This window comes from Molothrus ater, chromosome 5 (genome assembly GCF_012460135.2).
Source record: "Molothrus ater isolate BHLD 08-10-18 breed brown headed cowbird chromosome 5, BPBGC_Mater_1.1, whole genome shotgun sequence".
NCBI classification, from domain to species: Eukaryota; Metazoa; Chordata; class Aves; order Passeriformes; family Icteridae; genus Molothrus; species Molothrus ater.
This window is the reverse complement of record NC_050482.2, coordinates 69,201,490-69,218,455: the sequence shown is the minus strand read 5'-3', so window position 1 is coordinate 69,218,455 and position 16,966 is coordinate 69,201,490. Positions and strand designations below refer to the sequence as shown.

The window sequence follows — 16,966 nt, the reverse complement described above, 5'->3', positions numbered from 1 at the left end:
TTTCCACGTGTATTTCACTTTCTATTATCATTTATTATAAATGGAATAGGAATGAAACATAAATGACTTATGAGACATAAATTATATATGTAAATATAAATGAGATATAAATGAAGTATAAAAAGCAATATGTTTTATATTATATCATTGCATGTAATATTTAAGTTAAAATTCTAATTCTTCCACTGACAGCACAGGACATTTAAGATATTGATGTTTAGATGAAAAGCCGCTTGATATTTTTAAAATTCAAAATAAAAGCAAATTGAAAAAAAATGAACAACTTCAACAATGTAGAAATTGCTATTTTTACAGATCTCTGTTGTTTGCAGTGGCCTTTTTTTCTCCAGATACTACAAGACAGTGCAAATATAGCTGGTGTGATCTTTTCTTTTCATGATTATTGGAAAAAGTTATATCCACATTGACACCAAATCCTTGAATATGATTGGACTTCTACTGACATGCCCCTGGTGTCATATTGGAAATACCAACATCACTTTGACAATTTTCAAATTGCAGAGCACAAAATGAATGAAGCAGCTAAAGAGAGTGAAAAGACAAATCCAGTTCCAAAGGTTCTCATCAAATGTTAGCCCTCCAGGAAATAAGGCTTGATTATTTCATGCTGTTGGAGACATTGATTTTTGATTCTTCTCATTGTTGCTTCAGAATACACCACTCAGAGGTGTCAGCAGGGATCAGTGGGATTCTGAAGCACCAGTGGAGAACCCAAACAAAAGTTCACCAGTCCCTACCTGTACATTAAATGCCACAATAGAATAACAGGGAAACATTCTTTTCCTAATTCAGGATTAGTCTTTAAAATTATCCTTGAAGAAATGCTCACTTTAGCTGCCATGCAGCACTGTTGCATTTCAGATTGAAATCCAGACAAAGCTATTCCAACTTGGCTTCCATGAGCAGGATTTGCAACAGTAAGGGACAACATCATGTCCTTTCCTAATGAACCACATTAACTCTGCATGATAGCTTTATTTCTTCGATCACTTAGACCACTCAGCTATTCATCTATTTGTGCTGAGTCACGATTACAAGATATTAATTACCAGTTTGGTAAGTTATTTTTGTTTTTAATTTCCCTGGAGACTTACATGTTAGATTTATAGTCACATACCCAATTACAGTAAAGCTGCTGGAGCCAAAATGACTCCACAAATGGTATTATGCAAATCAATTACAGTAAATCACAGTGGCTCTCACCAGCAGCAGAAGTTATTGCTATCTTTTTTGCATACTCATAACTTTCTTGAACAACTAATTTCAGCTGGAATTGCTCTCTGTCTCACACTACAGCAAAGCTGGAGTAAAATCTTTTCCCTTTCTCCAGGAAATAATGGAAAAGAGGAGGAAAATTTCACTTTATATCTGCAAGGGCACCTGTGAATCTATGTGTGAGTGTGTTCTTACAGAGATCAGCATTCACCTAGTAAAAACCCTGGCCAAAGATTTGGCAGCTTCAGAAACATGAAGGCATTTTTTCACAAAAACCATAGCTAAGCCTTCCACGTGGCACACTGAGAGACCAGCCTGCAAGCCCCAAATCCATACTATCAATATTAATTATGTAGATAAGCCCTTGCACTGCACCCCCCGAGGAGATGATGGAACTTTTAAAGCCTTGACTGACAAACTGACCCACAAACTGAAGCTGCCTCTAGGCTTGCTAAACAACAGCAACAGCAAAAAAAAAAGAGGCTAAACTCCTGTCTCATTGCTCTGCTTGAAATTTAGCATGGTTCAGCTGGCAGTGCCTTACTTTAGAACAGAAAATGCCTCCAGCACCCTTGGTCATTTTCTCTGCTTTGCTGGGGAAAAAAATGTGCCAGGCTTAAAGGCATATATATCTACATATACATATCTACATATTCATGGGGAAAAGGCTGGGAAAAAAAAAAGTGTCACAAGGTGCTAGGGCCACACAGGCATGGGAAAGCAAGGCAGGAATGGTCACTGTACCACTGAGGCAGTCAAGGAGACAGTGGCAGCTATTTCATAGTAGGTTGTCCACTCCGAGGTCATGGTCGATGGGTTGAAGTAAAACATTTCTACCACGTATTTCCTGAACACCCCCAGGAAAGGTCTGTTCCAGCTCAGAACCACAGCAGTAGGTCCCAAAGGGTAAAGAGTCAGATCCTTTATTCCAGTGGGCACTGTAAAGCAGAAATTATGGTTAGTAACATGCATGTGTTATCAGTTCCGCTTTATTTTAAAATAATAATACCTTTCCTTAATCAAGTTCTACCTATTTCTGGTTTTCTCATGACTTTAATCCCCAAGAACTTCCTGGTCACAAGCAGTTGAATACCATTTTTTAAGCATTTGTCCTCGAGTTTAAAACTACTTTTTCAGAAGTGGCTACAGACCACTTTGTGTTGGCTGCTTAGCTTGAGATCAAGTACACATCTCACTTTCTCAAAAAGGGAGGGTTCTATTCTACTTTGAAAATCAGGATGCTCAGGAGATATTTCAAGATGCTCAAAACCAAAAGCATCAAAAGCCAGAGCACTGTAAGAAAGGAAAGTTTTCATCTCCAGCCTTCCTTCCCTGGGGAACCCGAAGGTTCTGTCATGTACTGCTATTCTTGTTTACAGACAGTGACACTGAGAAAGAGTCAAGTGTTTTGAAGAATGTCACGTTAAGGGTCAACCTCTGCAGCCTGGATGGTCTGGAAAACAATTATTCTCCATGATTTCACTGAGGCTACTTAAATAAGGACTTAGAGCTACCATTTGCCAGGGCTGCAGAGCCCCAGCTATAGCACACCGGGTCAGAACCCAGATCAGCACCCAGGCTACTCAGCCCATGTTGGCACATGGCTGCCTTTTACCTTTATAAACCATTTACCACATCTTTGCTTTGCTTTCTCTGAACTGCTGATACTCACCCTGTGAAAATGAGCCTTAGGATAAATGTGGGGAGAATGGAATACTTTTTAAAGTGCATTTTATTTTATTTGAGTTTCATTCGTCATTAGCCACCACTGGTAAGTTCACAGGACAATTTGTTTTTCAGTTCTTTCATTTTAGTATCATATTCAATAAACTGTTGTGAAATGAAAACTCATACAGATGTTGTTTTACTGCATAAAAACAGCCCCTTTGTAATATGAAAGTTATGAAATGTTCTATTTAGAAACTGATTGCCATTTTCAGTTTTGTATAAACTTTCATGTATGGCCATAAAAATGTGGAGAAAAGGAAGTAACTTATTTACTTTGGGTATACATGATTTTACTTTTGCAAATTTGCAGATTTTTGAATTACAGTGAGAAAGAAAATCAAAAGTGTTTGTGAAAACTATCTAATGATAGAAATTTTAACATTAAAGTATATATAAATATTTACATAGTAATTTTTCCTTTTCTGAAATATAGCATACTTTACAAATTTTTATTCCGATCAAATTTATGAAAATATATAAGAAGATTGACTAGAATGAAAAGCTCTCACCATAATCACTAAGCCACATGTTGGCTTTTATTTAAGGATTAAATTCTTAACAGGATAACATTTTTTTCTGTTTCACTTTCTTCCCTACATCACAGAGAAGAAGCAGCATTAAAAATACGAAAGATCTCTAAGTTTCAGCCACTTGCTGTCCCAGTGAGCAGACATTTTGTCAAAAGGAGAAGCTGGGTGACACAGGTTGAATATTTCTCTGCAAATGTAACTCTGTACACTGAATCTCTTTCTCTTTTCCCTCTCTCTACTTAATACATTTTGTTTAAGTGGTAATCTTAACAAAATAAATTACACTGAAACTAAAAGTTACTGAATTCTTTCTTAAATGATCTTTTCTAGGAGCCTGGTGAAATCCTGAATTACAGGTATGGGGGCAGGAGCTCTGCCTGTTGGACATAAAACATTCTTGAAAATGTCAGTGTCAGTCTCAGAGGGCTCTTCTCATTTTCAAATCCCAAAGCAGAGAAGATTGAGATTCACTCTTAAACTTGAGATAATCAAGGCGTGGTCTACAGGACTTAATGAACATACTATATATATTTGAAAAGAAAAAAAAAAAAAGAAAAAAATCAAACCCTAAAAAGAAATAAAAGCATTTCAATCAATAGGTTCAGGGGTTACCAATGGAAAATGTGACAGGATCAGAGGGAGGTCCAACCAAAGGTCCTTTCCGTAGGTAAACTACAACTTGGTACTGGGCACCAGGAACAAGATTCTCAATGAGGCTGCTGCTTGAATTCACCTAGGAGGAGAGGAACTCATCAGATATGAAGCATTTACTTGATTAATAAAAGAGTATTGAGACTGTACTTGAATGCTCCATTACAAAAGGCATGAATCAAAGCACATTGGCAGCAAGAACTTCATTCATTAAGCCCCACGTGGCAAAACTGGCAGTGGTCAGGACTGGCCTCACAAATGATCTGACTCAGAGAATTGCACTTGCCTGGCTGCATGAGGTCAGCTACCTCACTGCAGACCCACTCTCTCCTACTGTCAAAGTCTATTACAATATTCAGGCTACATTATTCATTTTCAGGTGGTATTACTCAGGCTGGAGTATTTAGACCACATGTTTTCAATTAGAGCCTGAGGTCTTCCATCAGTCATTGATGCAGCTTTGTGAGCTGAAGGCAGCAGCATTTTGGGGAATCTGTCCTCTGACTGCAGCTACTGAGTGATTCCATAGTGAAATCAGAGAGGAAATATTCTCTGTCACCTCCCCTCCACAGCACCACAAACTATAACTAAGGGGCATTGTGATTTTTCTTTTCAGCTTGAAAACATCTTCTTTAAAATTCCTGCTGTGCCACACCAGGTTTCAGTCAGAGCTGGGGGCAGAATTCCTGACCAAGTGATTCCTGGTTTGATCCAGCAGGAAGAGGTTCATCTCCTGAAGACTCCACCAACAGCAAATGCACAGAGCAGCTTTGAGGAAAAGCCTTCACACATCCTTTCTAGAGCTGCAGGCTGGTATTTCCTACTAATATTTTCTTCACAACCTTCCCAAAGTCTGTATCACAGCCACCTCTGCACTGGTAGCTTTTTGCAATGCACATGAGTGTATCACTGCCAAGCACAGATTTAGTGAGGAACAGAATTTGTCTCTACCAGCTGCTCTGGAAAGCTAAATCAATTTTATTATGCACCATGTTAGAAATGGATAGAACTCTGCACTGAATTTTGCTCTTTTCAGGTCAGTATGGAGAAGCCAAACCAACAACTATTAACAATTCCAGGTATATAGTAGGTTGATAAAATTTGATACAAATATATATATATATAATACAGAAAGAAACAAATAACTGTGTTTAGACTTTTCAACCTACTTGCAGTAAATACACATTTACAGATATCTTGTTTATTCACAGATTAACTATAGATACTTGTTTTTGAGTTTGCAGATGAATCCTGTAGTATCTGTGCAAATTATAAAAGCAAATGTTTGGGATCTGTGTTTATAATCACCTACTGGACTTTGTTTCCCATTTAAATGACTGTACTTCTAAGAAATACAAGTAACAATAAAATCAGTTGATTCTGAAAAACAATTCTCAAATTGTCCCAACAAGACACTTCCAAACATTTAAGTTCAAAGCCATTGTTGAACTGAAACTCAAAACTTCTCCAGAGATTAATTTTAAGAGGCGTTTTAAGGGTTGCAAATTATTATTAATTCACTGGCAAGGCTGATCATGAAGTTGAAGGAGGTGATTTACAAGGATGCCAGTAGTCCCCTCCATTCCCATGGGTGGGCTGAGGGTGCAGCAGGGCAGCTCTGCAGTGCTTTGCAGCCTCCTCCATCACACACATTTCAGGGAGCCAGACAGAAGCCATGGCCCTGCTCAGAAAAAGGCTGTATCAGCATCCTGGTGAGGTCACTGAGATGTGGGCTAGAATCTTTCTAATTGAAGCCACTGACCTACCACAGGCACAGAGTCTGCACTCACTAAGGGTTTCAAGCAGCAAAAAACAGTCAGGTTTTGGGGTTCAGGACTCTTGATGGTTATAAACACATCCCATAAAGGACTTGTCCATACAAATCACTGGTGGTCTGAATTGCTGTTTGTTTCCCAGTGCTGACACCTTTTCCTATGGATGAAAAGACAAGCTGGCTTCTGATCATCTCCAAACCTCCAGAAGATTTACAGTCAGGCTCTGTACTCAAATGTGGGACAGCTAAGAAATAATTTATGCTGCTTTGATGATAACCATGCATGTGAGCACTTTGCTTTTTACAGATGCACTGCAGCACATGCCTGAGTGAAGCCACAGCAAGTCCAGCAGAAGCAGCACTTTAACAAGCCTGTGGTGAACTGCACATTCTTGCTCCTGGGCTCTCCCCTCCACTCAGCACCAGCCACATCCCTCCCTCTGGACCGCAGGAGGGAGCAGCTGCCACTGTCCCCTGCAGCCTGACAGAGCCCTGGGGCACAGGGATTCTAAACAGCAGAGTGATTATTTTTACTAGATTGGAAAATGCTCCAGTTTCTGCTCCTTACCTCGGTGCAGTAGTGTTTTTCCAGCCTTTGGCTTTCCTTTTGCTTCTGGCAGGTGAGGGAGAGCACAGACACGATGGTGCTGTTGCCACTGCTCTCCTGTGATGCTGTCCAGGAGGTCAGGGCAGTCGTGGAGCTCAGCACTGTCACTGTCACATGCTGGGGCTTCTCAGTGAGCTCCTCTATCCACTCACCTGTGGGGCCTGGGACATGGCCCAAAAGCACAGGTGAGCAAGCCACTCCATCCATTTGAGGTACACAGGTTAAAACACCCTCTTTCAGGGAATTATTTATTCCCTTTATTCCCTTTTATAATTATTTATTCCCTCTATAATTATTTAGTTATTTATTAATTATTAATAACATATAATATATTAAATAATTATAAAAATTAAAAATGTATTATTTATTTATTATTTATTCCCTTTCAGGTGAGGGAGGCTAGAATGGCAGATGTCCACCCCCACAGCCCCCAGCTAGCAGAGGTGGCAGCCCCTGGGATAACCTGCAGCAGAGCCCATGACAAGAGGAACGTGCCTGTCTGGAAATTCAGAGGGCAGTAGTCTCTGCTGCTTACCAGAAACCACCCAGCAGGATCAGATTTGCTCCAAGGGAATGCTTAAAAGCACTGGCAGCCAATAATGTACAGATCATTGACCAATATTAAAGGATAAGCACACAGATTTTTTCACGTCTCCACACACTAACACACCCTCCAAGCACACCATAGCCTCAAAGCATAAAATCAAGTTCACAGAGGTCACCATAGTGAAGAATCTCATTCTTTTTGGAGCACTTGGTTGAGAACACAGCTTTAAATATAGATAAAAGAACAGTTTGGAAAATAACTTCAGCTAGACTTGGTCAAAATTTTGTATTTAATGAAAATAGCCCATTTTTCTTGTCACTTTTAAGCAATACTTGTGACCTCTGTCTCCTTGACATTCCTGCTCCATGCAACTCTAATGGTAATTTACATTTATTGATAAAATAAAACAAATGCCAGAGCAAGAATGTGGTTTAAGATCAGGCTATCAGATTTGACTGCTATCTGGATGTAACAAAAATATGTAACCTAAAGCCAGTAATTTGACAGGATGATTCATGAACCAAGCATTACAAGGAAAATAGGACTGATACTGTGGGCAAAATTTATTCACAGCAGCAGACCCACACCCACACAGGTAAAAAAGAGGAATTTGATCACTAGATTATTCTCTGGAGAAAGAGGATGTACATGTAGGTCTCACTATTCAGAAACTGTTTCAGCACTGGCATTAAGGCAGCAGAGATGCCTCGTGTCATAACCCAGAGCTGTAGTCCCCACACAAAAAGCCTACTTGATCAGACTCAGAAAGAGGAATGGAAAAGCAATTTCAACCTAAGAGCATTTGTTCATATCTCCAATTTGGCATTCTACCAGAAATACATATAAAATCTATCTAAAATATTAAGGACCTTGCATTTGACAGAATAACTAAAATGACTGCCAAGAACCCTCAATTTTGTTGTAAAAGTCTGCAAAACTAACTGACAAAACCCAAAGTTTCTTATGTGTTACATGTAAAATTAAAATGCCATTGCCTTCCTCTAACACCTTAATACTTTATCCATAATAAGGTTCATCCTTAATCTGGCCATCCACACCCCTTTACTTTGGGTTAACATGTTCTCATTTCTCTCAGGTCCACAGTTAGCATGGTGGACACCTTAAGCATTAAATACTGCTCAATGAAAATAGAATATGTCACACCTTGCAAAGTGGAACAACATTTGGTACTAATAGCAATGCTACATATTTCTTTATCTACTTTAATGCTTTTCATATAATAAAGCTGTCCAACTATTCCTAAAGAAAAACAGAAGACAGTGACATTACAACAGCAGAGACCTTCTCTCTCATGTGCTGTTTTCTGGATGTTTTCCAATTATTGTTTCTTTCCAGTATAAAGTTGTTAAAAATGGAGCAATAGTGGAATTGCTACACGCAGTCTAGCATTATGATGAATTAAAGTTTAAATACCTAGTATTTGTAAAGGTTATGAGCTACTAAAGGCACAATTTTTATTCATTATATACTGAAGTGCTTGACTACATTTCCTTTTAATAGGATTTTTTCTGCCAGCTTTGGCTACTGTGTCTTGTTGCAGCATTCATGGTTTGGGAAGGCATTATCTTTTCAAAAAGATATTATCTTTGCAAAATTGTGCAGTGCTGCAAGTATTCCATGGGCATTCTGTAGGGTATATCTATTTCCTTTTGTAGAAAAAGGTACAAGGGTGACCGCAGCCATTAGAAGGATAATGATCTGAATTCACCAACACCTGTCTCACTTGCTGATCCAATTGTCAGTCATGGTATTAGCTTACACAGTAGTGTATTATTACTTTGTCTTTTACTAAATCTCCAGTTAAGAAAGTCTGGGATTCTACAGGGAAATAATAAATTACTTTTTCTCCTTTGAATTTAGCAGGCTGAACCACTTCATCTGCTGTAATTTGCTCTGTGTTCTCTCAGAGACCATTCCATTTCAGAGTTCAGTGTTTAATTGTGCAATTCCCATACTCTCAGCCTGTGCTGCCCTTCATCCCTAACACAGTACATACTCCAGGAGTAGGAAAGTTAAATATTTCCACAGCTCTCTACAACCACCAAATTAATTCTTGGAATTAAATCCTCACTGTGAGAAAAGGGAAACTCAATTCACTTCTGAGCACTGACTCCATCACATCACTTGCTTTCCCAAAACTGCCAAGATGGTACAACCAAGGCTGATCCAGGCAGGTTGCAATACATTAACATATTTGCACTGCATTTCCTTCTCTGGCACAGGGAATTCCAAAAGACCAGACCCCAGTGATCCATCAGCAGGTGCCAGAAATACCCCAGTGGTCAAACTCTGTATATTACAGCTGTGTTGCTCAGGGAGAAAAAGCTGAGTTTGATGAGATACTTACTGATATAAAAGCTGAGTGTTTTTGCTGATTGACTTCCCCGAACTTCACAAGAGCCAGAGGAGCTGAATGTTGTTACAGACAACTTGTATTTTCCTGGTTCTTTCAGTTCAGCAACAAATTTGTGAGTGTCCTCACTCACTGTCAAAAACTCTGTGGAATTCTCTAAATCAGAGGGAAAAAAAAGTGTGGATTAATTGAAATTTGAAAGGTTCCAGCCACCAAGAGAATTATTTATATCAGAAATGCTAATCCTGTTTCAGCTGTGGGATTAAAAGGTATCCAAAAGGATTTATTCAAACAGTGTGGCAATATGTACAACAGTAAAAATCCTGTTTAACAAAAGAGAACTGAAAAGTGTGGTTTACACCTGCCCAGCCAGAAGTAGATGCTGCTCAATGCAAAAACTCCTCAAGAAATACATGGGATCTAACAAAGCCCTCTGTGTGGGAATTTATAAAATCAGAGGGTTTTGGGAAAGGTGCAAAAGGCAGGCTTTTAAGGACAGCAGAACTGTGATTAGAGCTAAGCAATAGTCACGAGATAGGTCAGTAGAAAAAAGATGTAAAAAGTAGAAAAGTAAGGATAATAGCTGCAGAAAAGTATATCTAGTGAGATATTAGGAAGTTTTAAACTTAATAATGGAGCTCTGTGCATTGTGTTTTAAGGCTTACAAGCAGGTATTGTATTTGAAATAAGCAATCATTGTTTTAACCAAAGGTACCTGTGGTTGGATAGAACTACTGTCAATGTGCTCTTGCTTTGTGTGATTAGTCAAAAAACTTATAAAGTAAGTTGTAACATTAAGTTCTTGGTCTGTAAGTTCTTGGTCTGCTGCCTGGGATGTGAGCTGATGGCATCTTCCCATTGTCATAACCATGTAATGAGACTGATGCTGGAAAATAAAACAGCTCAAAACATGTTCCTAGCTGGTTTTGATTTGTACATAGAGCCCAGCCAGCAATACTCTGAAGCACAGTACCAGATAATTAATAATTCATGGAGGAGACAACCACCAATGGAATTACAGAAAAGGAGGACGAGAAGGGCACAAGGCTCTGGTTTACCTTCCCTTTCAATATTGATGTGGAAACCATCAAAGGCAGTAGGGGGCTTTGGGGGCAACCAGGTCAGCACCATCTGCACAGGAAGGAAGGGCGGGGGTTCTGCTGTGGGTCTGCCAGACCCCGTGTTGGCATCAGTGGCTTCATAATCCCTGGAACCTGCACGGACAAACTCCTCCTCCCCCTCGGAGGACTCGGCCTCACTGGACCACCAGGAGGGCTGCGAGCTGGCTCCATCCTCGGTGCTGTTGGACTGCTCATCCAGCCAGGCTGCAGAGGAGTTTGCTGCTGGGGTTTCAGTGGAGCTCTCTGAAGGATGGCTGGATTTCTCTTTCCTCATGATTTCCTGCGGTCCGATGAAGGACTCTTCGGCGAAATTCCCGCTGTGCTCTTCCCAGTTGTTCCTGTTGATTGGTACAATCTGGACAGAAATGTTTCGGGGTGGGTAAGGAACTAGAAGAGAAGCAAGGGATAGGCTTTTAATGGGTATGTTCTGTGCACCTTTAAATGTATTGATTCCCCAGACAAATACCATTCTTCTAGGGATTGCTTGCACCTTTAAATGTATTGATTCCCCTAACAAATACCATTCTTCTAGGGATTGCTTGCACCTTTAAATGTATTAATTCCCCAAACAAATTGCATTCTCCTAGGGATTGCTTGAAATAACTTCTTCTCACTAAGATCCTCCCTTCTCTTGCTTATTCTCATACATATAGCAGAAGGGACTGTAGAGGGATCAAGATGAGTAAATTCACAGATAAATTCACAGCATAATCACAATAAAGAATGCCAGGAAAATTTCAGTGCTATTGTAACAGCAAGGCTACTCCAGTGTGAATTTTTAACAGTGAATCTTTATTGTGTCTTCCAGGAAGTTCTTGATCGTGGAAAAAAAGCCCACCTCTGTAGAAATTAATTGAAACATATGCAAAAGGAATACATGGCATAGCTCATATTTAAAAAAATAACCTTGCTGTAGGGCTTTTCATATGCTTTTAGCAGCCACCTTTTCACAAGCATTAAACATCAGTTTAAAATTTAATATTTGTGAAAGCTTGATCTTAAGATTTGGGTCTCCACAAGACGAGAGTCTGGCACGCAAGAAGTTACTTCAGCTGATGCCAGGAGGTGAACACACAGCATTTTGTCTGTCTCACTGTAATTGCTTGTCTGCCTCTCCTGACACACTCTAAGTGTGAGTATCCTCTGCAAATAAGTTTGCCTGGCACCTTTTAAGCTGGCACTTTACAGCGCACTAATTTGTTCAACTCCCATCGCAGTCACAGCCACTAATAGAAAACCAGACTCTACATTCTCATTGCAGTTCATGTGAAAAATGAGGCATGGGAGGGCAGCAGCAAAAAAAAAAAAAAAAGGGATCCTGTTGGTTACGGTTCTATACCTCAACAACTATATTTAGGATCTTCAGGACGGAACTCAGCTGGCATCAGTTGGCTTAGTTCTGTCCAAGGCAATGGACCAGCACCAGTGTATTCATCTGAAGATTTGGCCTTTTGATTTTATCGCTGGTACATTTCACTTTGGACCCTGATAAATGTCTGCGGTCCAAGAGATTAACAGAAAAGTTTTGGGCACCATCTCAGGACCAAATTAAATTAGTTCTGGACCCTGAACAAATGCAATTTTCAGCCTTTGCAACATTGCTGTCTTGGAAATTAAAAGTTCATGCTTCAGGGCACAGAGTGGCCGCCAAGTCGGGCAGCTATGACATTCTTCTCCGTGATGGAAAAGTGCACAGTGAGGAAGGTCTTCTCGAGCAGTTCAGCTGTGACTCACTGCACAAGGAGACAGAGCAACAGAGACAGATCAATAGTCTGCTCAGTGCAGCTATTCCTGTGGCATAAAAATTCATTCGTCGCATGTGGTGGTGTTTGAGGGCCCCCAGGACGAGGGAAGAGATGAGAATCTTGACTCCATGTTTCAGAAGGCTGATTTCTTATTTTATGATATTTATATTATATTAAAAGAAAATTATATATTAAAACTATACTAAAGAAAGAGAAAGGAGGGAGACATCAGAAAGCTAGAAATGAATGAATAATAAAATCTTGTGACTGACCAGAGTCCCTGACACAGCTGGACCTGTGATTGGTCATCAAGAAAAAAAATCCACATGGAAGCAATCAAAGATGCACCTGTTGGTAAGCAACCTCCAAACCACACTCCAAGCAATCAGATAATTACTGCTTACATTTATTTTCTGAGGCTTCTCAGGAGAAAAATCCTGGCAAAAGGATTTTTCAGAAAACGTGTCTGTGATACTCGCATAAGGCCTAGGACACCTCAGTGAAGGAGAAGTTATTTTATAAGAAGCAAGCTTTATAACAGAAACACTCACACAAATTTCCCTCTGCACTGTTTGCATCACAAGCCTAAGGAACAGCCACAACGTCCTCCCCCCCCTCCTGTGCTCCCAGGGGTGCTCCCACACAGACCATGCTCTCTGTGGGATCAGCCCCCTCCCCAGAGCAGCAAGAAAAGCAGCAATACAGACTTGGAAGAAATGGTGTGTAGGAATTTTCATCACCTGTTCTGTGCTGCTTGGGCTCGTGCTGGACCCCACTGTATTCCACCAGCGTGCTCTTGTTGAAGGTTGCTTCCGATACCAACTGAAAGGTGATGTTACTGTAGCATATGCCTGGCAGCCAGTGATTGAAAACTGTTTTACCTTTGAAGAAATCTGCAGAAGGTTTAAGGAGAAAAGAAGGAAGGAAAAAAAAAAGTGGATAATGCATCAAATGTTCACTTTCTGATAATGTGACTGCACATGGTAAATGGGCAATGCTTTAGATGTTTAAACATTTTTCAGCCTGCTCTGAGACATGAAATTGTAATAATTCAGTTTGCCAACACTTTTCCTGGCTGTCAAAGCCACTTTGCTACCAGAAAAAGAAAGACCAAAAAAAAAAAAAAAACCAACAGCAACAACAAAAAAAAAAAGCCCAGCACAAGAAACACGAGAGCTGCTTTTCACTGGCAAGGGAAGTGAATCTGGCAACCTGCTCCATGTGACAGGGAATATCTCAAAGAGCATCTGACAGTTCCTGCAGACCTTTAACTGCTGCACGCAAAACCTCTTTGGTGTTTTGCTGACTGAGGCCCAGAGTTTGTGGGAGATGTTCAAAGGAACAATTGAGTGGTGCTGAGGGCTCAGCCCACATCCACCACACATGAGGGCTGAGGAGAACTTGCTCAGGGCTATCTGGCTGTGTGCAAGCTGATTAGTGAATCTCCTAATTTAGGCTGACTCTTTTATTTATCAGCAGTTTTAGCATTACAGCCCCCAGAACCATCTATTAGCTGTGGATGAGACAAATTACTGCTGGTGTCCCTTTTGTTCTCTGCAAAGAGGTCACCTGTATTTTCTGCCATGATCCAGACTTTATCCTTCCTAACTTCTGGCACTTTACAGCACTGAGGAGAGGATTTCTAGCCCCACTTTGTATTGAAGCAAAGACTCCCAAATACTCTGACCTCCCTCTGGAGGTGTGTATCTTCCTCTGCTGACTTTAAAGAGAGTGTACAGTGACCAGTCAGAAGACTGGGATCCTTAATCCAGTGCCTAAAATTCAATTCAGCGCCTAAAATTCAATTCAGCACTTACAGGATTGCCCAAAGATTTTGATTTTGGATTTAATTTTGATTTGATTTTGGATTTTACTGCCATTATGTGATGTCAAACCATTGGGGTTTCAGGGTCCACAAGGTACGTGGGTGGATTCCTCACCTCTTAGGGTGCTTCCCACAGGACATTTATAGCCCCATTTATATCTCTGAGACAGATACTGTGCTTAAGCTATACTGCAGGGCAAAAGTTGTAAACAAATATATGAAAGAGTTCAGTTACAAACAAATAAAAAAAGAAAGCAGAATTTGCTCTTGTTCAGATCATTCAGGTTGGTTGTTTGCTCAGGCTGACTGTCTAGACTGTTAGATTGATTGTCCCTGATTAGATTTCTTTAGGAGCATTGAAATTTCTATTTTGCATCAGGGTTTATTAGCTCAGGGACACACTGAATGCTGCATTGATGTACTGTACAGCATAGCACTGTGTCACTGCAGGGTGACACAGAACCACCAGGTTTGATCCTGTGCCAACAATCAGGTCTATTGAATGGGTTTCCCTCCTCTGGGACATCCAGAGCTTTCCTATCATCCACAGACCAAAGAGGGAATTTTGGCCAGAGGGAAGAGCCTGGGAGCTTTTGTATTGCTTTGAACTGATGCAAAAGCACCAGGGACTGGGGATGCCTTCCCTGGCTAATGTCAGTCTGAATACAAGAATCCAGAGTCTTCCTCTAAAATCCAAAAGAAGGGGAAGATCACTAGAACAAGGATTCTAGCAATTTAAAAATCCCAAGTGAACCACCAGCTCAATTCAAAGACCCATCCCTTACTTCACAATATATAAGCACATTACCAGAAGCACAAATCATTGTATAAATACATGTCAAAACCCCATCTAAGGCCACTGTTTTGGATGTTTCCAGCAGAGTTAACATTAAATTTTGGTGAAATAGTTTCCACCTACCTTTGTAGAGCATTGTTCTGTAGTCTTTTCCTTCCCAATAGCTTATATTGACCCTGGTAAAAACATTGTACTTCTCTGGGTACTGAATTTCAAACAACACTCCTGTTTCTGGAGATGGCTTGTAATCATAGATAGAAACATTGCTCACAGGAAGTGGTTCTAAAGGATATACAAACAAAAGGGGAAAAAAAGGAAGAAAGGGGCAGATTAATAGGCAAACCGAGTTCTTTGCACATATACAATATCAATGAAAATAAATGTTTTTGAAGGTATGCTATGGTATATATGGTATATACCATATATATGGTATATACCATATATATGGTATATATACAATATCAATGAAAATAAATGCTCTTGTAGGTATGGCACAGGCACTCTTAAATCTACCAGATGATATTTAGGGTTTCACTGAGGTGAGGGGCAAACTACCTGGGACATTGTCAAAGCCAGTATTTCTATATTTCTCTCCCTTCAAAGAAGGTATCTTCTTAACACTTATGCTTTAATGGCAAAATGTCCATATTTGACATTAAAAAAAGTTATTATTTAAGTATTCACAGTCATGACCTCAGAAATATTTTCATCTTTAACACTTGTCAATCATGTAGAAGTGCCCAGACAAAACCAACACAACACTTGAAGCTGTTTGTGACTTCAGCATAAATGCAGAGCTTTCAAGATGAGCTGAGAAAATAATCAGTGTAATGGCCAAAGGAAGCTACATGAATAAAGATTTCCTATTTTGGTACCCATACATTTCTTTGTTTCATGGGTAGTTATACAGTCCCCATTCCCACCATGTGAGAGGCCCACATCTTATCTGTTTATCCACACCAAACTTCTACAAAATAAACAGGACCACTACCATTATTTTACAGATGAATAACTGAGGTACAGAGAAGAAAAGTGATTTATTGGAGGGTACAGGGAAAGCCTGTGCACAGGAAGGAGATAAGTCAGGAATTGCTGCTCTCTGACTCAGAGTCAGGTAGGCCAGAAAAAATAAGAAAATTATCCTGTGTCCTGCGATCTGAAATCCAGACCAGTGCAGCTCCATCAGCTGAGGAAAGCCATGTCAGTTCACTGCTGCATTGCTGCTGACAATAAGAGTCACATTTTTATTCAGCCTTCTTTATTCATTAAAAACCCCCAAGAAAAACTAAAAGAAAGAACATCTTTTGTTCAATACTCTCCTCAGCAAGAAAAAAATGACAGCAACCCAATTATCCTGTGGTTAAGAGGTCCAAGCAAGGTTATACTGTTAGCTGAAATTTGTCATAGTAACATATTTTAATAGAGATAGTTAATACAATTACGCCTACATCCTTATAAAGATTAGCATGTTGATTTAGTTCTTGCACACTACAGGGATCAGATTGCAAAATTCAGGCTGTTGATTAGCACAGCCTTACAGGACCATTTGAGTTCAAAATTCTGCTGCTCTAGGCCCTGGAGAAAAACTAATAAAATATTTTTTTCCCGAAGAGCACAGTCACAATGGAAAGGAGAAAGAGCAGATGAAATGGGAAGATCAGTATCAGAATCAAAAGTGGTGATCCCACAGGAGGTGGAGTAGGTTAATCAAAGATGGAAAAGTAAGACCATAGTAAAAAAGGAAACTAAATCCCAATGACCAGCAGAGTATTTCCACTACAGCTTTAAGTTTCTAGATGTGATGAGAAACAGAGAAGAAAAAACAACAGGGAATAAAACCATAGATGCAAACAAAATCTCTCACCAGAACCAGTGTCTCATCATTTCTAACTTTACCAGAGCATGGAAATGCAATAGTGTGGGATTATTAAACTATTTCTCATAGCATTATCTCCATCAGATATATATCAGTATATTTGTACACTAACCACTTACAAAGAGAAACTCCCCATTCCACAGATACCAACAGGCA

The 16,966-nt window shown here is 39.8% G+C and overlaps 1 protein-coding gene across 2 annotated transcripts in view; it reads right to left on the bottom strand.

Annotated features, from left to right (window-relative positions):
* The window catches only part of PTPRO (protein tyrosine phosphatase receptor type O), a 148,617-nt gene that overhangs the window by 42,448 nt on the left and 89,203 nt on the right, over positions 1-16,966 (bottom strand). For both annotated transcript variants that reach the window (XM_036401773.2, XM_036401774.2), the window contains exons 3-9: positions 15,058-15,216; positions 13,054-13,206; positions 10,506-10,955; positions 9,442-9,603; positions 6,488-6,687; positions 4,107-4,227; positions 1,981-2,174 (exon numbers count right to left, since the gene is read on the bottom strand). In XM_036401773.2, the coding sequence (XP_036257666.1) occupies positions 1,981-2,174; positions 4,107-4,227; positions 6,488-6,687; positions 9,442-9,603; positions 10,506-10,955; positions 13,054-13,206; positions 15,058-15,216 (1,439 nt within the window). The remainder of the gene's footprint in view (positions 1-1,980; positions 2,175-4,106; positions 4,228-6,487; positions 6,688-9,441; positions 9,604-10,505; positions 10,956-13,053; positions 13,207-15,057; positions 15,217-16,966) is intronic.